The sequence below is a fragment of the Lampetra planeri genome, chromosome 19 (genome assembly GCF_965212315.1).
Source record: "Lampetra planeri chromosome 19, kcLamPlan1.2.h2, whole genome shotgun sequence".
NCBI lineage: Eukaryota > Metazoa > Chordata > Hyperoartia > Petromyzontiformes > Petromyzontidae > Lampetra > Lampetra planeri.
In genome coordinates, this window is record NC_136125.1 from 2663105 (window position 1) to 2687467 (window position 24363).

Here is a 24363-nt window from a genome sequence, read left to right on the forward strand (position 1 = left end):
CCTGCCGCGCTCGGTATGGATCCGCGAACAATTGCTTGACGACTCGTTGGGGGCTTTACGGGGCCAGGCTGCGAAGGGAGTGGGGAAATTGCTGTCCGGTGGGACGCCGGGGGCCGCTCTCCGGGATGGGTTGCTCATGTGGAGAGAGGGATTGCATGACCGCTGGCGTCTGGTGGTACCGTCGTCGCTACGGTACGAATTGATTCGGACTCTGCACGGCGATACTTTGTTACATCTCGGGGTGCAGAAGACTTTGTTAACATTACAGCGTGACTACTTCTGGCACGGTATGATGACGGATGTTGTCGGACACATTCGGGCGTGTCCCGAGTGTGCCCGGCGGAAGCCGCCTAAAAACCCTTACGTGCCGCCGGTGCAGTCTATACAAGTGTCTCGAATCAACGAGTTGGTGGCGCTGGATATTTTGGGACCTTTCCCGCCGTCCGCTAGGGGTAATAAATATTTGCTGGTCGAGGTGGAATATCTTTCACGCTGGCCGATGGCTTGGCCCTTACCCGACCAGTCGGCGGCGTCTATCACGGACGCCTTCCTATTTGGATATGTGATTGACAAGGGGGCGCCAGAGCGGCTGCTCACGGATCAGGGGCGAAATTTTTCTTCCAAATTGCTGGCGGAAGTGTGCGCTGCTCTGGGAACCAAGAAGGTTCGTACGTCTCCTTACCACCCGCAGACGGATGGCATGGTGGAACGCCTTAATCGGACGCTGTCGGCCATGCTATGTCACACGGTTGACGAGAAACAAGCTGATTGGGACTTGCATATACCTGGGGTACTCTCCGCGTATCGGATGACGCCTCATGCGTCCACTGGGTATTCTCCATTTTTTCTCATGTACGGCCGTGAGAATGTGCCGCCGGTGGAAGTACAGCTGAGTACGGGGGCGAAGGGTCCTGTTAAACCTCTCCCTGAATATATTCATGACACGGTTCGACGCATCGCCGAGGCACGGGAGGGGGCCCGGTTGGCTACTGCCAAGGCTCAAGCGCGAAATGAGCGTTGCGCCCGATGCTCGTCCGGTACATGACCTTGGCGAGTGGGGGACATGGCATGGCTGCACTGCCCACAGGTGCGGCCGGGGACCTCCCCTAAGCTTCACAAACCATGGCAGGGGCCGGTTAAGCTTATTAAAGTCCCTAACCCGCAATCCGTACGGGTTCGGTTCGGATCGCGGCGCTGGTATGTTCATACGTCTAGGCTGAAGCATTACGTGGTCCCGCGGACAGATGCGTCATCCCCTGATGTTGCCTTGCCGGTGTCTGTTGCGCCCGACGCACCTCTGCCCTTGCCTGTTGACTCTGCAAGCGCGCCTGTCGTGCCTTCTACAGACAAACCAGCTGTGACGCAGGTGGATGTGGCGAATCCTGCTCTGGGTGGGCCTACCACGGCGACGGGGCCACTTGGCCCCGCTGCCCTTCCAACCCCACCACAGACACGGTTGCCGGAGACCCCGGACTTGGGTCTCCCTGGGGGACGGGACCTTGGCGTTGACGGGCTTCCAACAGCGGCGGGCGGTTCTACTCCCGTCGATCTTAAGACCCCGTCGCGTTCTCGGTCCGTGGGGGTACCGCCGCCCGTTCGGGACGGGCCGGCGACCCGCACGCATTCCAAATCTCTTTCCTTTCGTTGATTGTTATTGTTCTTGTTCTTGTTATCGTTTTATACTCTCCGTTGTCCTGTGATGCCAGATGGTTCCAATATTGCTCGCATTATTATTTTTTGTAATTGTTGCAGCCGGGGACGGCTGGGTTTTCATTAGGGGGGGTGGTAGTGTAATGCGAGCAAGGATTGAGGGGGGTGGAGTCTGGGCCACGTGGGGAGTGGGTGGAGTTATGGTCACGTGGGGGGAGAGGATTTAAGGAGAGAACCGAAAGGGGAAAGGGGAGTTGAGACGGAGTGAAATACGAGGAGGCCACGCTGGGCAAGAGGGAGAGAGTGGCGCGGTTGCCACGCAGTGGGAGACGTCGACACCAACGCCATCGGTGTCAGACGCTAGAGAGCTAACGGCGCAGTGAGAGGCTAGCTGTGGAAGGGGCAGCAGTGATGCTAGAGAGCGGGGCAGCGGTGTGGCTGCAAGGATCGCCTGACGGGGCAGCAGTGAGACTGCATATTGGAACAGCAGGGAGCCTGCACAACGGGGCAGCCGAGGACTGTGGAGAGGTCGTCGAGCGGGACGCGGGCCTGAGCGAGACGCCGTGGTACGGAGATTCTACGAACCCAATAAAGGACAACGGAGATCGACATCTGAGAGAGAGTCCTTTATTACACATTCATATATGATCTCTCCTGCACAATCTGTATACTGCCAGTCTTCATGGGTTTCTACTGATTTATTTATGGTTGTATCAAAGACGTTGCAGAGCAAAATATTGAACTAATTGGATAATAAAGTTTTACATTGTACAAATTATATATAACATGCCATGGCTTCTGTCAAATAACCCCTCTTAACCCTCAAGAGAGATTATTCATTGGCCGCGTATGTCTGCGGACGTAAATGATTTAGTCGCGGGGTGTACAGAGTGCGTGCATCAGAAACCACCGGCACACAGGTCACAGCCTCTCTTACAACCGATCATTGTCTCCAGAGTCAATTCGTTGGTCGCGCTCGGTATTCTGGAGCCTTTTTCATGCTCATCAAGGGGAAATACATTTCTCCTGGTGGGGGTTGAGTATTTCACAAGGTGGCCGATGGCTTGCCACTGCCTGACCAAACGGCAACATCAATTACTGATGCATTCCTTCACATACTGGGTAAAATCCCTCCTGAACAGCTCCTCACTGATCAGGGATGACGTTTTTTTTTCATTTAAACTTCTAAAAGAAGTATGCGAGGCACTGGGTACAAAACAGATGGTATGGTCGATCGGTTGAACAGGACTCTGACAGGAATGCTCTGCCACATCGTTAATGAGATGCAAACCAACTGGAATCTTCACATTCCGGGGTCTTGGCAGCAAATAGACTGGCGCCACATGCCTCCACGGGGGTTTTCCTCTTTTACCTCATGTACGGCAGGGAGCATGGACCACCCATAGAGAGACAGCTGGGAAACACTCCCAAAGGCGTGTCAGGTCAGCTGATTTCCTTGCAGGTCACGCTGGACCGACTACATGAGGCGCGGATAGCGGCAATGCTAAACACCTCGAATGCCCAGGCCGCAAATTGTTGTATATATAGGCCTTTTTCCAAAAATTTATATTAAGAATAATTCTGCCAATATAGTTGTTTTAATAATCAATCGGTGTAGCATGGGGCACGAAAAAGGGTGAGGCACACCCTCACCACTCACCCCGCTACCTCCCACAAGCCACACCAGGCAGCTGGAGGCCATTAAAAAATAAAACCCCGGGGCAAAGGGAGGTTAATGACAATCTGGAAAATCTCCACGGGGCAGGGGACCATAAGTCACGACCTCCTCGCACGTTTTGGACAGTTCACAAACAAATCTCCAGACTCACTGGCGCAGCAGGAACAGCCTGATTTAAGATAAAAACTTGATGATATAACCTTTACACCACCCCAATCGGCTTTCCACAAAGGCGAGAGCTACAGTGCAAGTGGATATTACAACTGGCGTTTTCTTTTCTCTCCTCCAACGGTAAAAGTTAGAAACTTAGCAACAAGAATAAATCGACATTATAGACCCAGTACACTCTCAGATTAAGAACCAGACTGCAGTCTACATTAGTGGCTTTTATTATTACTTATATTACTCTTATTCACCTCATATATATTTGTTCTTATTGTATATTTCTATCTACGTGACTTTACCGAAAAAAACAAAGAATATCCTTTCCAGCAGTCACGAAAGCTTAAGTTAAAACGTAGCTATATCTCCAACCTCAGGATATCAAAATATAACTCGAAAATAAGAAGCACGGATCCCTGGCGACACGGACGGAGAACAATGCTTAATAAAACCCTTGGAGTACCTGAGGTAACAACCATGGTACATTACAAATCTTGGTTAAACATAAACCAAATAATAATCATGAGGTATTAGACCTAGGGTAATTTAAAAGAGATACAAGGCACAATAGGTCAAACACACTCGACCAGATAATATGTATTCCATAGGACCAGAGCCTCCAAACCACCTTTGTCTCCCAACAATTTGACAAAATATGGTAGCAATCAATTACGTATGAAGGGAGGGCCTCTCCTTGGGATAGCAGACACCACGAAGGCAGAAGGGTGGGGGGGACGCAAACCAAAACATTAACGGTGATGGAAAAGCAGCCAGACAAAGGTGAAAAGGGGGAAGGGGGCAACCAGGCGGCTGCGGCCACGGGAGGAGAACGAGATAGAGGGCATCTGTTTTTTTTCTCGCAAGAGACGTGCAGATAGGGGAGACTTTCACATATGTAATGCGAGCAAGGAAAGAGGGGGCGGAGTCTGGGTCACGTGAGGAGAAGGAAGAGTCAGGGTCACGTGAGAAAGAGGATTTAGGGGGAGAACCGGAAGGGATCTGGGAGTTGAGAAGGAGTGGAAACAGGAGGAGGCCACGCTGGGCAGTGGCGAGAGGGTGGCGCAATTGCCACGTGGTGGAAGGCCACGGCACCGTCGGCCAGCTGTGTACGTGGGGCACAGCAGAGCTAGTGGGCTAGAGTTAGTGGAGTAGAGCTAGCGGAGGAGAGCTAGTGGAGTGTGGGAAGCTAGCCGGGCGTGAAGAGCTAGCAGAGTGTGCGGGGCACACAGAGCAGCAGTGTGGCTGCACAGCGGAGCAGCGGTGTGGCTGCAGACGGAGCAGCAGTGTGGCTGCGGAGTGGAGCAGCGGTGTGGCTGTGGAGCGGAGCAGCGGTGTGGCTGCAGGGTGCACGGTGGAGGAGGTGCGGGTCTGAGCGAGGACTCCATAGGGGCGAGAGAGACAAGAACCCGAATAAAAGACAACAGAGATCTACACTGTTTGAAGAGTAATGTATTACACATATGAGCAAGGACACAGATTATGCAACTGAGTCTTGCTGCGGAAAGCTCCGGGGGTGGACCCCGCAATCGACCAGGGATGGCGATGCTTACAGAGTAGCAATATGTCACCGAGTATGAGTTTGGCGCTGACAGACGAAGCATCGCTAAAAGTTGTCTTCTACATTGAGTGCCAGCTCCCACTAGTAGCTGCAGCAAGAGAAAGAGAGTGACGAGCAACGACAAGCAATCAACCTGGAGAAAGGGCGGAAAAGCACCAAGCATCATACCAAGTGAGCATCGCAAAGCAGCAGCGGCTAACGACTACCCACGAGCGTGCGGACTCGGAAGCCGAGCACACTCCTGCAAAGGTCAAATCTACAAGGACCAACCGTGCCTGGTGCAAGGGAGAGAGCGTGGCCAGCGCAACCTAGAAAGAGTGTCGGCACCGGCAACCAGTGGACGAGCTGCGAGAGCAATCGTGCCTTGCCAGAGAGCATGGAGCAGGAGAGAGAGCGCAAAACCAGCACAACCGAGCAAGAGTGTCGGCACCGGCAACCAGCGAACGAGCTGCGAGAGCAATCGTGCCTCGCCAGAGAGCACGGAGCAGGAGAGAGAGCGCATAGCCATCGCAACCGAGCAAGAGTGTCAGCACCGTCGACCTGCGGACGCGCTGCGAGCGCAATCGTGCATCGCTAGAGAACACGGAGCAGGAGAGAGAGAGAAAGCGCAACCAGCGCAGCTGAGCAAGAGTGCCGGCCCCGGCGACCTGCGGACGAGCTGCAAGCACAATCGGGCACCTTCAAAGACAAGCGTCGTCCCGACTCAGCTCATCCAGCAGCAGAGAGGCCTGCAGCTGCCGCCAAGAGAGAGAGCGTCGTGTGTAAGACACGCCCACACACACACACGACTCATCGTTCAGCAGGGAACCAAGGAATTTTTGGTACAAGAAACGCCCCACCTCGGTGTCTGCTTAACACAAAGAGTTAAGTAAGGAGACAATACACCAACACACACATAATGCACATATTGGGACTAATAAGATTACTCCAAAGTTCTCTTTGTGTTTCAAAAAGGGTGGCCATCCTAAGGTGGTGCGTTAACTATTAGCTGATTGTAAAACCATTGCTGCTAATTGAGTTACGTGGATACGGTCGTTTAGAAGTATTTTAGTCATTATTTTTGTTAATAGCCTAACTGTACCAATGAATTCATTGATGAAACTAAACATTTATAAACATATATTTTACGAATCTACACACTCACAGGAAGACTATTGTGTTAAAATATTTATTTTGATCACAGAATCTTGCCTGCTACTTTATTGAAGCCTTAGCCAATTGATACGCATTTCATAGACAAGCAGGCACACTTCTGCACATCATTGTTCCAAGACATTTCGTTAATTGCATAATCTTACCAATGAATTCATTGAGGTCTACTTTTGCTTTCGGGACATGTTTCTTTATTACTGTTCATATGAATATTGTCTCATACATTTGTAATAAACCCCGTTGAGACGACGTCGGGAATTGAGAATTCTTTATTCAGTTTCGTTCACAGCTTCTACCACATTCGTTCCTCCAGTTCCTTTGCTCTTTCACGCTGTTGGCTGACAGCATGAGAGAGAGAGAGACTGCCGCTGCCCGCCACATGGCAGGCTCCGGACCACGGCACCAGCGTGGCTTCCCCATTCGTTCCTCCGCACACTGACCCACGTGCTGTCCTTCTCCGCCCCTTTTAATCCCTGGACCACGTGATGCCCCACAGCCAATCTTCAGCCACACCTCTGGAACTATCTCGACTCCCCATTGGTTGCGGGCTGAAGCCAGCAGAGCCAATCATCATCATCCAGGTGTAACCTTCACATTACATCAGGGCCATGCCCCTGGCTCGACTCCCCATTGGTTGCGGGCTGAGGCCGGCAGAGCCCATCATTGTAAACAAAATGTAAATGTTGTGGTTTCACGCTTCAACACACCGGGGGGCTAAAGCAGTGAACTATTTGTCTTTTGTCAACGTGACACTTTTTTACTGATTGGCCGTGTCGGGTGGTGGAGGGTTATGACACATTTATAAATAACGTGATCTAAACCCAAAAACGTTGATTATGAATAATATTGGTCGCGAAAGCCTACGTGTTAAACTGAGCCCATCATTATCAACAAGGTGTAACCTTACATTACATCACCCCCCCCCCCCCCGGTGTAAAAAGTCAGCCGTCTCGGCTGAGAAAAGGGCGATGCACCAACCCCTGCGACTAAACATTTAGGGTGCCTATGACGCGCAACGAGGTAAGGTTGTTAGGGCGCTGAACAACGCGCGCTCGAAAGTAAAATATTAGGGCATGGAACAATGTGCAATGTAGGAGCAACGCAACATTAGGGCACCAACCAAAGCACGGCATAACAGAAGGGGTAATAGGCACAACATGGCAACAACGTTAACGAAATGGGAGTGACTTCGAACGTATGCGCGACGCGGTCCCTCTCCTCCCATGGAGCGTGCTTGTCTCGCCGACTGCTCAGCAGGAGGGGGCAGCGGAGAAGGAGCAGGCTCAGCGTCCTCCGTGGATGGAACGGGTCTCGTCATGGGCTGCTCATCGGGGGACTCGATGCCCTTAAATGCCTGTGTGTCTGCGGGGGGTAAAGGATTTCTATTAGTTTAACGGGCCCTTGCCAAGGCCTGTGCAGTTTAGGGGACGTACCCACAGGCACCTGAGGGCAATGGAGCCACGCCACGTCGCCCACCGCCCAAGGCATGTCACATCGCAACCGACGCGCGTATCTCTCGTTCCGGGCCTGTGTCCGGGCTGTTGCACGCCTGGCGGTTTCCCGCGCCTCCGTAACACGCCGAAGCGAATCACGGACGTGGTCAGGCAAGGAAGGGGAGGGTTCTTTTACAGCTGTACCCAGTTGCACATCAATCGGAGGCACATTTTCCCGCCCATACATGAGAAAAAATGGCGAATACCCTGTGGACGCGTGTGGGACCATGCGGTAAGCAGACAGAACGCCAGGTATGTGCAAGTCCCAGTCGGTCTGCTTTTCACTCACCGTGTGACAAGGCATGGCCGAAAGGGTACGGTTAAATCATTCCACCATTCCATCCGTCTGTGGGTGGTAAGGGGAAGTGCGGATTTTCTTCGTACCCAAAACAGCGCATACATCCCGGAGCAATTTAGAGGAGAAGGTACGTCCTTGATCCGTAAGTAACTTCTCCGGAGCCCCCTTATCCATCACGTATCCATTCAAGAAAGCGTCGGTGATGAACGAAGCCGATTGGTCAGGTAGGGGCCAGGCCATAAGATAACGAGAAAAATATTCCACCCCAACCAAGAGGTACTTATTACCCCTAGCCGATGGGGGAAACGGGCCGAGGATATCCAGAGCAACCAGCTCATTAATACGAGATACCTCGATCGATTTCAAGGGCGGAACGTAATTTTGACGTGGCGGTTTCCGCTTCGCACAATCCTGGCATGCCCGGATAGTCTTGATGATATCCGCCGTCATACCCGGCCAAAAGAAATCCCACTGCATCGTGAGCAAGGTCTTCTGCACGCCGAGATGCATCAACTTGTAGGCGTGCAGCGCGCGAATAAGATCATGACAAAGGGATGTTGGCACAACAAGGCGTGAACGGTCCTACAAGCTGTCTGTGCACATGAGCAACTCTTCCCGGTCGGTGAATAGCTGTGATTTGCCGCCCGACAAGTGAGATCCCGGTCTTTTGACCTGATTTCGCAGTGGAGTCAACGAGGCATCCGCGGTTTGCTCACGCAGCCACACCGAGTGTGGCAAGTGCAGCGTGCCATCGGCCCCAACAGGCGTACACCGGCCGTCAACTTTCGGCATCGCGCCCATAACAGGACAGGGCGGGGGGGGGGGGGTGGCGCTGTGCAGTGATGTGTACCCGTCAAACAGGCACAAGGAGGGTTCAAGGGCAATCTGGAGAGAGCATCTGCATTGCCATGACCTTTACGGTATGTAATGTCAAAAGAAAATTCCTGCAACAATTCTAACCCTCGACCGAATTGTCCAGACGGTTGTTCCAATTTCAGTGAGTATTGCAGGGCAGCATGGTCAGTGCACACGAGGAATTTTCTACCATACAGGTACGGCCTGTACTGGTGAACAAAATGGACAATCGCCAGTAACTCCTGACGAGTGACGCAATAGCGAGTTTCGGCGGGAGACAAAACCCTGCTGCCATATGCCACCACTCGTTCAACACCATTGAGACAAAACAGCACCGATGCCGGTGTCACTAGCATCTGTGTCCAGGATGAACGGTTGCGAAAAATCCGGGTAATCGAGTGTCGGCGCGGTGGCCAATCGGTCTCGGAGAGATTGCAAAGCTAGTTCCTCCTACGGACCCCATTTGAATCTCTGATTCTTTCCCGTCAGGACATGCAGAGGCTTTGCCAACGTCGCAAAATTCTTAACGAACCGGCGATAATAGGATGCAAAGCCTATGAACCGTCGTACGTCACCTCCGGAAGTGGGCGTCGGCCACTCACGAACACATTAAGTCTTGTGAGGGTCAGTGGATACACCGCTAGAGCTGACAATGTGTCCAAGGTAGCGGACGGAATGCTGCAACAAATGACACTTTTTTGGTTTAAATTTGAGATCGGCAGATCGCATTATTTGAAAAACGGCCTCTAGCCATTGAAGGTGTTCTTCGAAAGTGCGACTGAAAACAATAATGTCGTCCAAATATATGAGGCACGTCTCCCACTGTAGTCCTGCCAGTACCAACTCCATCAGGCGCTGGAACGTCGCCGGCGTAGCATTCAAGCCCATGGGAAGGCGGTTAAATTCAAACAAGCCCTGCGGCGTGCGAAACGCCGTTTTCGGCTTCGACGCATCATCGAGGGGGAGTTGCCAAAACCCCGACGAGAGGTCAAGGGTATAGAAAAAATTGGCCCCCGACAAGGCGTCCAACGAATCGTCCATCCGTGGCAAGGGGTACGCATCCGCCACAGATATTTTATTCAACCAGCGAAAGTCAACACAACCTTAATCCGCCGTCCTTTTTAACCAACACCACTGGTGCGCCCCAAGGACTGTTGGACGGCGAAATGATGTCGGCCGCCAACATGTCATTCACCGTGCCACGCACGTGCTCCCTTTTCGCAGGACTCATGCGGTGTGGGTGCATACATATCGGTCCTGCCGCACCGGTGTCAATATGGTGTGACAAGAGCAAGGTATGGCCCAAATCAAAGTCATCTTTACTGAAGACGTCAGCGTATTTCGACAGCAGTGAACGCAATGTGTTTCACTGCGTGGAGGACAAAGACGTATTCTCACGGCACAATTCGGTGATCCATCGTCCGAATAAGTGGCCCGCACACGCCGCCAGCCATTACTCTCGGCTGGTCCCCATCAAGGCTAGTGAAGTCGGTAGTAGCATGGGCCAATACCGCACCCGCCGGAATGACTACTCGTTCCGGGCCCCCATTCAACACTTGTAAGAACGGGGCTTGTCCAGCCCGAATGATAGTTTGAGCCGCGACAAGAGAGAAAGCCTTAGCCACGGAGTTCGACGGGGACAGCAACACACCCACCGCCCCATCCGCGGCCTCCAACCGCTTTCGGTAACGCAATGGGATGAGCATCTGTGTACCAGGGGGTATCTCCACAGTGACATCGGCAAGCGTGTGAATAGCGTTTCCCGGAGGCGGCCGGCCCCACAGGGATGGCAGGAAAGACATCCTACAGCCCCCTGGCATTTCTAAACAACCCTGGTCAACAAGGATTTTAACAGGCATCCGACGAAGAAAATTGGTGCCCAACAGACATGGAACTGCCAGCGATCGTGAAATAAGAACCGAACCCAACGCGGCAACATTCCCTATGGCAATGTGGACATCTACCCATCCTATGATACCCATACCACCCCCATTAGCGGCAATGCATGCGTCATTAGCCGGTTGGACCCGCGACGCAGGGATGGATAACAGATGAAAAATTACATCCGAAATGATGGTTGCCGACGCACCGGTATCTACCAAAACACGCACGTCTACCCTTTGAATAGTGCCCAGCACCGTGGAGGACCCCGATGCAGCTGCAACCACCCTTCGAGCCAATTTCTTCCACTGAGTAACAGTGTGTGGTACCGAATAAGCATGTCGACAATTAACATCTGATAAGCCTACGGGGGTGCGAGTAGATGCCTGAGGTGTTGGGACCTGCCGCGTGCCCGATGCGTGCTGACTTGCCCGAGAATGATGTCGATCCACGTCCGGTGGAGGAGATGGTGGAAGGGCCGATGGAAGCTGCGGAGGTTGGAACCGGCGCCGACAATCACGGGCAAAGTGGCCCAGTTGGCCACACTTGAAGCATGTGGCGGCCGCCCGACGGTCGGTCGCCTCGGCCCCCGCTCGTGACCGTCCGGCCCCGTCGCGCTGCGTGTCTTGACGGTGTTGCGGGGTCCAGCGAAGTGCAGCAGCCACCAATTCGTCGTCGCTGGACTCGTCCAGAACATGCACGACACGACGCGGGGCCCATCCCAGCGGTTCACCATCTTTTTTGGAGTCCCCCATCCACGCCACCATTTGGTCCCAACGTCGCAAATTGAATTTGGCATCTAAACATCTCACCACCCAGCGAGATGTTAACGGCTCATGGCCACACACCGGCAGCGAGATGCCCAACTCTTGCGATAGCTCGATCATTCTTGTAAGAATGAGAAGGTCCAGGAGGTTGGCGGAGGACTCGGGGTAGGCGGCCATAGCAAGCGCTAATAGCGCACCACGGTATGCCAGCAGCATTTCTTCCGGCCCCCGACGTCGCTACATGAATTTTCTGTGGGCAGCCGATGGCGGCTCAAAAAACTCCGCCATTTCAGCGAAGGCGTCCTTCAGCGTCTTCTTCCAACTCGCCGGGATGGAGCGGAAAACGGCCAGGGACACGTCATCTAGCAGCGTAGGTAGAGCCTCCAGTGCCTCGGACTCCGTCCACCGCACCGATCGAAAGGCGGATTCAAATCTCCACGTAAAAGCATTCCAGTCGCCCCCGGCGACAAATTCTTTAATATTGGGGAGGCGATGGCTGCGGCCATCGTCGGAGTCCTTGGGCGCGCTCATTCCCGCCACCCGCGCAGCACGCGGCTCAGCGAAGATGGCGGCCGCAGCCAGCGTGGCAGCGACCCCGCCCAAGATGGCGGCCTCCTCCTCCGCAGCAGGTGTAATGGCGGCCGCCTCGGTCACAGCCCCCCGTTGGAGGTCAAGGTCGTCAGCACTCGGACGCGTCTCACGAGGCCGACCCAGGGCGGCAGATGACGCGACCACCATGACGAGATTGAGCATCACCGCACGGAGAAACTCAATTTGTTCCGCCACTCGTTGCCACCCTTCGTCCGCAGCTGGAGTCGCTTCCGCACCGGCATGCCGTTTTGGCGTGGCGTCGGGGAGAGCAGCAGTCGGTGGCAGCGGTCCCGTCGCGCCCAGAAGCTCGTCCTCGTCGGCGTCGTCGTCGTCCGATGGCGGGTCCGGTGGATGATGGTCCAAGCGGTCTCAAAATTTACTTCTGACTCCATTGTAATAAACCCCGTTGAGACGACGTCGGCGTGAGAGAGAGAGAGAGACTGCTGCGGCCCGCCACGTGGCAGGCTCCGGACCATGGCACCAGCGTTGCTTCCCCCTTCATTCCTCCGCACACTGACCACGTGCTGTCCTTCTCCGCCCCTTTTAATCCCTGGCCCACGTGATGTTCCGCAGCCAATCCTCAGCCACACCTCTGGAACTTTCCCAAAGCTACTGTACGGCTCCAGGGCCACGCTCTAGCTCGACTCCCCATTGGTTGCGGGCTGAAGCCAGCAGAGCCAATCATCATCATCCAGGTTTAACCTTCACATTACATCAGGGCCACGCCCCTGGCTCGACTCCCCATTGGTTGCGGGCTGAAGCCGGCAGAGCCCATCATTATCATCCAGGTGTAACCTTACATTACACATTTTAAGGACTTTTTCCTATCACCGTGTTTGCTCGCTTTACTCTGAGGAATTAGTCAATTGTTCTGTTACCAAGCTCAACATACGTAATCATTGAGGGTTAAATGTACGGATCAATGAGTAGGACATCTTGAGGAGTACCGTGTTGACAATTCCGAGCATACGTGTTCGCATGTTAGAATGTTTTAGATATTAAAGTTGCTTAACACAGAAGAGTCTGAGTGGCGCCTTCCTAAGTTCATGCGTAATAATCTTAATTATAAGAACTGTATTCTGCGGTGAGATCTAAATTTTGAGACCTGACATAAACACTAAAACATAATCAGTAAAAGTTAAAGCGAGAATCATTGTATTATCCTGATTGATAATACAACTCTAGATAATGAAGCCGAGCCAAATTAGCATAATTAGCTACAATCGCATAACCTAATACATTTACACATCCCCAATTAGCATAAATACATAATTTACATAACTGCATAAATTATCATAGTTTCGGGAAATTGTTCATTTTTTATTTTCAGTAAAAAAAAATATTTTTCAAGACCGAATATATACAACAAAATGAACGACAAAACGCCATGGAATCTCACTCAACCATGGTCAATTGGCGATAAGGCGTGGCTGCATTATCCACAGGTCCCACTCACATACCTCTCCTAAATTGCATCGACCATGGCAGGGCCCTGTTGGGATTATTGAAGTAAAGTGGCCATAATTTGTGCGTGGGCAATCGGGATGTCGCCAGTTGGTACATTCACCAGTCGTGCCTGAAACCTATATTCCGAACATCACCCGAGCATCTCCTTCCCATGCCTTGGTTTGCTTGAGTCAGGGGTGTCCGACAAGCCGCTACGGCCACCAAAGGCACCTGGATCACAAGTGCATGACCCTGTGCCGCCCACAGAGACGAATGTGACCCAGAACGCTTCAGAGTGGGACCCTGCAGTTGATTCGTTCCGGAGAAAAGAACCTGCGCAAAATGCACACGGTGGCGCTGACAATGGACTGGTCGGCACACCAGACCATTGCACCCCTTGTTCCCACAATCCTAGTGTTCTTGTTGTTTCTAATTGCGGGAGGTGCAATGTCTGTGCTGATTAAAGTTATCCACACCACACGTTATTTACACTGTTTATTGCCACACTGCAGACACAGAAATTTTGTATATGGTATCACTGCGTTCTATGTTGGAATCCCCCGGGCTCCCCATCCTCTGTAGGTTGGTTATTCCTTCCTTAAAGTTAGCTGGGATAGCTCATTTTTAAAAGGTGGGAGGAGGGGTGATGTAATGACCAAAAAAATACCATTGTGCAACCTAACAGCTAACCAAGGTCACGTGGATTAGTCGGCAGGCAGGCTTTTGAAGTGATTTGAGAAAAGGGTTTGAATGAGAATAGGCAGGAAACAAAGTGGAACCCAGAGGCGACGGTTGGGATCTGTTAGAGGGGAAGGACAGAGGTTGGCTAAGATAAATGCAGTGAGGGAATATTCGAGAAAGGGGACTGGAATGATATAAAAGGGCAGAGCACAAGAGGAGGGGATGTTCGAGGGAAAGTACAGCTTCAACTTCAAGCATGCAGCCCGGACCTATATTGTTTTGTGTTGATAAAGTGGCTCCTAGTACTTTGTCGTCCGAGTCATTATACATTGGTTTTCGTCTTTAAAAGGAAGGGTGGTGTACAAGAGTGTGGGGACTACAGAGAAATAGCATGGATGAGCCATACTGCGAAACTCTGAGAAAGGATCATATAAGTGCCTAGAGAGCTCAGCTGGTGGTATATGAGAAGAAGAGGTCGTGTATGCTGTTTGCAGACGATACTGTGCTATGTGGTGAAAGAAGAGGGGTAGTGGAAGATTATTTAAAGATCTCGGTGCAAAACATTGAATGGAATGGGTTGAGTATCAGTCGGAGAAAGACGGAGTACATGGTGGCAAATTTCTGTGGAACTAATGCAGAAGAAGGATTGAAAATTGATCAGTTAATGAAGACGAACGAGTTTAAGAACCTGGGTGCAATGATGTGTGCTGATGGATCACTAGAAGGAGAGATGAGAACAAGGACTGAATGGCTGAAATGGCGAGAGATGACTAGTGTGATGTGCGATAAGAGGGTCCCAGTTTGATTTAAGGGAAAAGTGTGCAAGACAGTGGTGAGGGCGTTTCTGTTAAATGGGGCCGAGTACTGTTGTACAAGAAAAGGGAAGGACCAAGCTATGGTGGTGACAGAGATGAGGAAGTTAAGATGGATGTTATGTTTAACAAGGAAGGACAGGGTGAGAAATGAAGAAGTGAAAGGAAGACTCAAAGTAGTAGAAATCACGCAGAAAATGAGAGAGAAAAGGCTGGTGTGGTTCGGTCATGTTGAGAGACGACAGGAAGATTATGTGGATCAGAAGGTGCAAGTGATGTAAGTGAAAGGAAATAGATCAAGAGGAAGGCAGAAAAAGAGGTGAGGCGATGGGGTACAATCGGACATGGTGGCCCGAGGAGTGGAATGAGAGATGGTGCAGGACAAGGCAGCATGGAGAACGTTGGCAAGGACAGCGGACCCCACATGAGTGGGACAAACGCTTGGAAGAAGATGACATGCTTACACTGTCTAACGATTTATTTTTTGTTCCTGGATAGTAAGTATTATTTCCTAATTGCGTATGCCTTAAAAGTACAGAAAATCGCTATTATTCCCCACAAACTTTGCTTTTGTGACCAGGACATTGATATTTTTAAATTTACCTATTTTACAGAACATTCCAGATAGATTCAGTGCTGAGTAAACTTGGAGTAATTTATAGAACATTCTAGAACTTTCCAGTAATGAAAATGTAGTATACATACAGGGGCCTTAAGCCCACCAGTTCAGTTTAGTTCCTGCTGCCTAAGTGGATACATATCTGCCTTTTTCTGTGATGACATCAAGAGGCTGCAAGCATCTGGCAGACGCATTTTGCTATGTCTGCAGCAAATTTATCAAGACAAGAGCGACAGCGTACTCTGTGGAAGCATCTGCTAAGATGTGTGAAGTCTACAAGGCATATTTCGGCATGCCTGTCGGGAATAAGACAAACCCTGGGCACCTCATTTCACCTGCGAGCAATGCAAAACAACTCTGGAAGGTAAGATGTACAATTGTTTCTCGGAATTTTATGTTATAAAATTTGTTAAAAAATTAAATTGTAAACGTTTTTCAATGTTATTGAAAAAATATATCATATATGAAAAATGTTGCGAGAATCTCTTACACATTAGTCATGGGGGAAATAACTGTATTTTTGTAGAATGGTACAGAGGGGAAAAGAGAGCCATAAAGTTAGCTATCCGAATAATTTGGCGGGAACCCACTGACCACTCAAGCAACTGCTACTTCTGCATGGTGGACCCTTCCAAACGTCGGACTGGCAAGAATGCACCTGCTATCACGTATCCGGACCTTCCTTCATCCATCGCCCCAGTGCCATACTGCCATGAGCTCCCCGTACCCATTCCTCCAGAGAAAGAGCAGCCGTCTTTAGAAGAGAACAGCAAGTCAGAGAGCGAGGAAGACGTTGCAGATCCAGATGACAATTTCAGAGGTGGAGCTGAGGAGAGAAACCCATACTACCCCAACCAAAAATACCTCAACGACTTGATCAGAGATCTTGGTCTCACCAAGTCCAATGCCGATCTTTTGACGTCTAGGCTCAAGCAGTGGAACTTGTCAGATGAAAGTGGGCAAGTCGCAGATCATAGGAAGCGTCGCCAACCTTTTTGCAACCACAATGTGACCAATCTGTTTGAGGCAATCGGAATCGCCTGTAACCAAAATGAGTGGCGTCTCTTCATTGACAGCTCATCCAGGAGCCTCAAAGCCGTGCTGCTCCATAATGGTAACAAGTACCCATCTCTTCCCCTGGCTCACTCGGTGCACCTCAAAGAGGATTACAACAGCATCAAGACCTTGCTGGACGCCTTGAAGTATGATGAGTATGGCTGGGAGGTCATCGGAAACTTCAAAATGGTGGCATTCCAGATGGGTCTCCAAGGCGGTTTTACCAAGTTTCCCTGCTATCTTTGCCTTTGGGACAGCAGGGACCCTAAGGCGCACTACCACAGGCGGGACTGGCCACAGCGGACCGAGTTTTCTGTGGGGAGGAACAACGTCAAGTGGGAGCCACTGGTGGACCCCCGGAAGGTGTTGATGCCACCACTGCACATTAAATTGGGCCTTATGAAAAATTTGTCAGAGCTGTAGATAAGGAGTCGGCAGCCTTCAAGTACCTTCAAGACTTCTTCCCTAAACTGTCTGAGGCAAAGGTCAAAGCTGGTGTCTTCATCGGGCCACAGATAAAGAAGATCATGGAGTGTAATTAATTCCCAAGAAGCTCAGTAGTAAGGAGAAAGCGGCTTGGAACAGCTTTGTCACAGTGGTTCGTGGCTTCCTGGAGCTGGTTGAGATTCTGGTGAAGAACTACGGCACAATTGGCTGTAGGATGTCCCTCAAAGTCCATATCCTTGATAAATTCAAGGAGAACATGGGAGCGTACTCGGAGGAGCAAGGCGAGCGCTTCCACTAGGATATACTGGATTTTGAATGCCGCTACCAAGGAAAGTATAGCGAGAACATGATGGGAAACTAATTTGGGAGCTGATTCGTGAAAGTGATTTACAGTATAATCGTGAATCTCGAAAAACTACTCACTTCTAAATCTTCTGTAGTCATTATTGTATTACTTTAGTATAAATACATGTTAATTTAGATTCCTATGTTGTTTTTTCTGACTTTATGTGAACGAAAAGACACATTCGCCTGTTTTCTCATTGAAAATAGGTAAATTTCAAAATATCACTGTCCTGGTCACAAAAGAAAAGTTTGTGGGGAATAATAGCCATTTTATACACTTTTTAGGCATAAGCAATTACGAAATAACACTTACTACGCAGAACAAAAATTGTGTTTACATAGTGTTATTAGTGTAGGAGCATGAGAAAGAGAGAAAAGAACAACCATCTGTAAACTTAGTGACGCTCTTCTGGACATAACAATAGCAACATATTAATGAATCTGAATTCAGTTGGTGAATATGTGTGGTCTGCAACGATAATGCCAAACTTCATTTACTTTCTGAAAAGATTTGTAATGATTTGCACTGACCATCTACTTACTCTGTCCGTGTGATTATGTATGGTGACAGTTTCATAATGTTCAACTGTTTACCTGACGTGGGATCACTTGTACAACTGCCGTTTGTTGGAGTTGAGCCAGTTTCAAACATGTAGGTGGCTTTTGCAGGATCTTTATTTGGGATTTCAACCTGAACGCTAATTTCATGTTGCTTCCCTTTTTCCAGAGAGTCTTCAGTAACTACCAAGCCTTGAGTATAAATACCTTAAGGAGGAAATTAAAAAAATCACATAGTATCATATGGTGCATGTAAAATACCATCAAATTATTAGTCATAAGTATTGTAATGTATACAATTATCATGTGATCCAATCCTTATTGCTATCACAAAATATATTGTGCATAGACGTTTAAAACATTCGGTGCCTATTTTAAAAAAAAATGCATGTGAAAGTATGCCCGTCCACAGTTAACCTCTACTGAAATACCAAGAGATAGAGAGCTATTAGCCAGTTGACTTAGTTTCAATAGTCAAAGAGTATGATAAATGTTTAACTTTTCAAAAAAGCATTGTATATTGGTCTTCATCTTTGACAGATTATATTTATGAGTTAAAAATGGAGCCACTCATTTCAAAGTTTGCCAACATGTGGGATAGTAGGGGTGACCTCCTAAGAGGGACGCATGGACAGTCACTTGACTCTATTGACATATAAAATCCTCCAAATTGAGTCGGCTTAGTATCTCTCAGATATTCATCTTCCACTACATAATCCACGTCAACCTTAAACAAGCATCTGAACATTTGTCGACTCGTTGTCAGGTTAAGAAAACAATTTGGTTCCGGAGTCTTCCCGATCACCACACACACACACTTTGGAAGAAAGCGGTCATCACACTGAACATTCAATGACTTCCGCTTCTACATGGCTTAAGATCGGTGCTTTAACTTTTTTGGCCCATGAACCACTCAGCCGATGCAAACATTTCCGTGAACGCCCCCCCGCCCCCTCCATGACAAAACGCATTCACTTCTCTCTCTAAATACCATCAATAATACAAAGTGATTCATATTACTATGGGGGTTTTTTTTCTTAGGGAAGGCATTTAGATCTTAGGGTTAGGTTAGTTTAATAATGTTTTCATTAAATGTCGGAAGTAAAATATTAACTAATGTCAAAAACAAAAGATTTGAACATTGTCGTTGTTTCCAGATCAACCTGCATTTGCATGACAGCCCAGCGGATCACCTGGATGACTGTCGCTGACCACCGGTGGTCCGAGGACCGCACTTTGAGAACCACTGCTTTATAACCAAAGTGAGTTTCATGTTACATTGATATTCGATGACAAACTCGGTTTTGAATGCTTACCAGTAGAAGTCATGGCTTCAAAATCCACGTCTGTAAGTTTGTCCATTTTCCAGTGGTAGGTAATTATTTCACCGTCGACACAGTTAGCACACCTGACTGAAAGTACTAGCGGCTCTGTCGTGGTAGTTTTCATATTACAGTTACCAACACAACTGTAAAACAACACTGAATTATTTATAAATCACTGTGTGCTTTCGTGTGATGTTTCTGAAACCCTGAAATTTATACAACAATTATAGCATGTTCACTTTTTTGTGGTTCCTACAAGGACAATGATCTCCCCCATATAACCATATAAGGCATACGGATTTTGAGGGTTATTACTATTAGCGAGCACCTATTAAGGCCAGTGCAATACACGATGGAGTGGTGTAACCCAGTTGATATTTACACATCACACCAGATACTGAGTCGACCTATAGGAAGCCCAGAACACGTTCATATACAAATTGTCAATGATCTTATCCATCATCAGAAATTTATCCCAGGTTGCCTGGGGTTATAGCTCAGTGTGCTAATCATTGCATCACCACTCCCTTACATGTACACACAAAGAGATAAATTGTGTTCTCTTCATTGGGTTCTTTTAATATCTAGAAATGTAATCTCGTCAACTAATGATCACTATCCACATTCAATATTGCCATGTCTGGCCAACTACTATCAAGAAGTCAACTGCAGTGCAAAGTATACCTTATGTATACGTCCACAAAACCTCCTCCCTTGATTTGTAGAGCTTGTGTTCTGTTTTCTTTGCGTGCATCTTTAGTTGCTGTGACTTCAGCCAATATAACAGCATTTATTTCCAACTCAGACTGTGGAATTGATATTGTTCCACTATCCATTTCACTGAACTTGCAGTTTGCCGTAACATTGTTTGGAGATGTTTTGGTGCATTTCCACTGAAACACTATGCCCGTGTTCGACTGGCTCACGTCATCGGGATCGTACGACAGCTCAGATGCGTCGACTTGCACGTCGGCCCCATTGCTAACGGTCCTGGTGTCTCCACCTGTGATGTACACTTCTAAAGGTGTCGGTTGAACAATGACAGTGAGGTTGTCCTTCATGATTGGCACATATATTGAGGAGAGATTGACTGCGACCTCAATTAAGAAGGTACCCCCAGTAAAATATAAGGGGTCAAATCGTTGATGAATGGCATCATACCCAGGCATGATTTTAATGTTTCCAGTTTGAAGGTTTTTGATGGACCAGATGTACTTGTCTTCATTATATTGGACTATGCATGTCATAATAAAATTAACTACCAAGTCCATTGCTTTAGAAATGCGTAATACCCCAGTCTTATTGGTGCTTTGTACATCATCTACTAAAGTGACATTTTCTGGAACACAGCCATAGCTGTTGACATAAATATTTTTTTCATATGTGTTGGTAACATTATTGATTTCCTGAACTACCATGTGGTACATTCCAAAAGCTGAATAATTATAAGGCAACTCTATGAGGTCGGAAGTATACGGAATTGTCTCACTGCTAAGTAGCCATTTATTACAATTATTGGGGCCTTGAATAACTGTATGATTGTCTCCAAAATCCCAGAGGTAACATGTGCCACAAAATAATGCATTACTTATTTTGAACTTTACTAATCCTTGCAAATTCATCACCTTATATGTTACTTCAGTGGGATTATTTTTGCTGCACTTTAAAAGTACTTCCATGCGGAGTGCTATGCTGTCATGCCATTGAGTGGGCCTGATCCGTAAACCACTACTGACTAATGGATTGTAAAAATATTGATACTTTGGTGTTTCAGAGTCTGAGTTTAAAGGAAATAGCTGCACACAGAGAAAATATTATGTTAGTACTATCCATATTCTTTTGTATAGTGTGAAGGCTGCAAAAACAAACCTGTTTATGAGCAAAGGTACACAAATGGCGTTAATACGTACGTTATTAATTGCACAATCCACACCAAGAAGCCAAGCCAACTACTTTATTCACAAGCTTTGCCACATCGTCACTGTATGTAACTTTACATGAATTCACTTCCTTGCTTCCTTACAACTTCCCCAAGATGTTTTGTCAGCAGTAAATACAATTATACTGCCTTCAGACCATTTAACATAATGAAGGTGTAATTTTCATCATCAGCCATGATCTGCCCGCTGCTGAATGAAGGCTTCCCCAAGCCATCGCTATCCTTAATATCTAGTACCTGCACACGGCTTGATTTAATTACTCTCGCTCACCATCAGCCTTGATATTATCAGCGCTTGCAGTTTAAGGACGTTTTACGGATGTGCTAAAGCGTCATTTGAAAGCTACCTTTGAATAAAACAATCCATAAATGTGTTTTGAGCAACGACTCACCTCCACATTTATTGCCCACCAAAGCAAGGTCACTGGGCTCAGTGTGTCAAATGTATAGGCCTTCACCCAGCTAGGATTTAAATTATACCGTGCATCCACCTGTGGCACTGACCCTTGGAAAATCAATCCTGTGACCTTTTCCACGCTCGGGAACACAATCTGTAAGTATTCAAATGAGGTTTGGAACTTTGGACGCCAGAAGCCCAGCATGTTGTCCAGACGAGCATACTTGGATGAAAAGTTGGCATTGTATTCTGATGAGGCTGTTAACAGGGCATCCGACAAGTTGCCCATTTTCAGTCCGATAGGACGCTTGTAATCTAAAATTGCACAGGGAACATCGTTACTTTTCACACCAGTCAATTGCAATGACAACTGGTCTCTCTCCCATGGTCATTTTTTTTTAATAAAAAGTAAAGTGTTGCAGCTCATTGGCATGTCACATCTCTTTTTTCTTTTACAAATGAGTCTCAAATAATGTATACATGAGGATATGATTTAATCTTGATTTAACACGTAGGATTTCGCGACTAATATCATCCATAACACAGGTTTTTTGGGTTAGATGGCGTAAATATATAAATGTGGTGTTAAACCCGCCATTGCCAATTAATAAGGTTTGTCAAGTAAACAGAACATGCCAATACGTTACTAGTACAGCACACCGGTGTGTTGGAGAGCCAAGTTACAACAGTAACAATCTGAGTATGGCGTTTCGCCAGTAATTGCAACTAGTTTCTTTAGGCGACAACCAGATTTGTGGAGAAGTCCACCTGTTTCGTTCCTTAATTAGAGGCGTAGATGTGATGACCACATTATGGGAGCCCATTTATCATCTACTTCCTGTCCATTTTGTGTACTAAAATAGTCGTACCAACGGTAATCTCTATTGAAGTATGGTGGCCTGTATCGGCATGCATTTAAACAATGTTTTATTTGATGATTCGCTTCCAAGCAGCACTAAGTCCAGATATCCGAGCGGTTACAATTATTTTAATTTCTCTCAATTTCCATAGCTTTTCTAATTAGTATTGGCCAGTAGTAACTAGTTTTGCACAGAACTTACTGATATTATTTATTTGCAAATTACTTTTGAGGAGGTTAAATACAATTGGAAAAATTACATTGTTACGACATTTTATATTGTTAGATGAAGTAGTCTGGTAGGCTCCAAAAGTATGGATAGAGGAAACAATGTTATGAGTGATGTTGAGAAGGAAACTGACTGCTGGTGACCGAGTGATTGGAGTGAATTGGCGAGTTCTGGATGATCGATCAAGATTGGGACTTTGTATAGAACATTCTGTTTGTCATATTCCACACAGCAACATTTGAAAACTGCTATATTTATGCCTCTCATAGACTATGCTGGCATCAGATTTAAAAAAAAATAACCCTTAAAATCACTTCGGATTTGCTAAATCATAACTTTCTTTTGCCGTATGCTTTATCTTACAAACTACTCCACCCATCACAGTGATCTGTATTCTATGACCGGTGATCCAAATTTTTCAACAAATACAAGTAATTTCAACAAATCTAACAACGATTGGTTGTAATCAATTCACAATATCAAGTCTTTATTTACATTAATTAAAACTAACACACCATTATTACATTATTAATCATTTTGTATCATTAACTCTGACTACGCCTGTAGCGTCATGTAGATATATGTAGATATATACATTTGTATTGATGTAGTGACATCAGGGATGTCACTGTATGGTGCCGGCCCAAGAGGGCCGTGGCATGCGATGTCCCTACATCGCAGACAGCACCGGGTTGGTTGCTGTGTGAGGCGTACACCCCATAGGCGGGTGTAGTACCAGCCCTAGCGGGGCTTGGTGAGCGCTGGGATAGCGCAGGCACCACGCAACACGTGTAGTGCGGTCTCCCACCAGGGGAAGTGGGAGAGTGTCAGCCTACGGGCAGGGTTGCCTTGGGCCATGGCACTCTGGTTGACCCCATAGACACGTGATCCGGAGTGTCCACAGAGAGGGTCCCAGGTGGGGGGGGCTAGGGGGTGATCACATGTCCGGGGAGAGCTCTCGAGAGAGATTGAGAGGTAGCGAGAATGCTCGAAGGTGGGCGGGGCCAAAAGCGGAGCGGCTTCAACCCAGGGGATATAAGGTGGGTCCCTGTGAGGGACCGGGGTTCTTCATTTTACAAGCTGGAAGCTCCACGTCGACAAGCTGGAAGCTCTACGAGGCATCAACACGTGGTCGGGGACCCGAGTGAGGGTCTGACCCTTCGTAGCTGTAACTCCTACGTATAGAGTAGATAGCTGGGTGGTCACCACCCTAGGCTGTATCTGGTGAAGGGGTAGTTACCCCTTTGTGTTAACGGGTTTATGTTACAATAAAAGTGTTGCCTCTAAAGAACAACGTCTGCGACTCAGTTGGACTCACTACAACTGATGTCGGCAGTGGCCTACATGCTAGTCTATACAGCTAGCAGTAGACTATTTCTACACGTCGCAGACCACGTCCCAGGACGTCGGACAGCGAGGATGAGGACCTCGTGCCACCTACAGCTCTGGAGGATGTGGTGGAGATGCTACCGGCGGAGCAGGGCGCCAGCCGGCCGCTCGTCGCTTCGTCATCGATGGAGGCATCCCTCCAGGAGGCGCACGGTCACCTCGCAGAGCTCCTCCAT

General features: G+C 48.3%; 2 protein-coding genes across 2 annotated transcripts in view; both read right to left on the reverse strand.

Moving 5' to 3' along the window:
• Positions 1-11463, reverse strand: part of LOC144723910 (uncharacterized) — a 34912-nt gene extending 23449 nt beyond the window's left edge. The window contains exons 1-2 of the mRNA XM_078602687.1: positions 11155-11463; positions 9687-9761 (exon numbers count right to left, since the gene is read on the reverse strand). Coding sequence (XP_078458813.1) covers positions 9687-9761; positions 11155-11463 — 384 coding nt within the window. The remainder of the gene's footprint in view (positions 1-9686; positions 9762-11154) is intronic.
• Positions 11464-19986: 8523 nt separating this feature from the next.
• LOC144723911 (uncharacterized) lies at positions 19987-21999 on the reverse strand. The gene is made up of 2 exons (XM_078602688.1): positions 21805-21999; positions 19987-21170 (listed from the first exon to the last, which is right to left on the reverse strand). The coding sequence occupies exons 1-2, from the start codon at positions 21997-21999 to the stop codon at positions 20037-20039; spliced, it is 1329 nt and encodes a 442-aa protein (XP_078458814.1). The 3' UTR covers positions 19987-20036.
• Positions 22000-24363: the final 2364 nt, after the last annotated feature.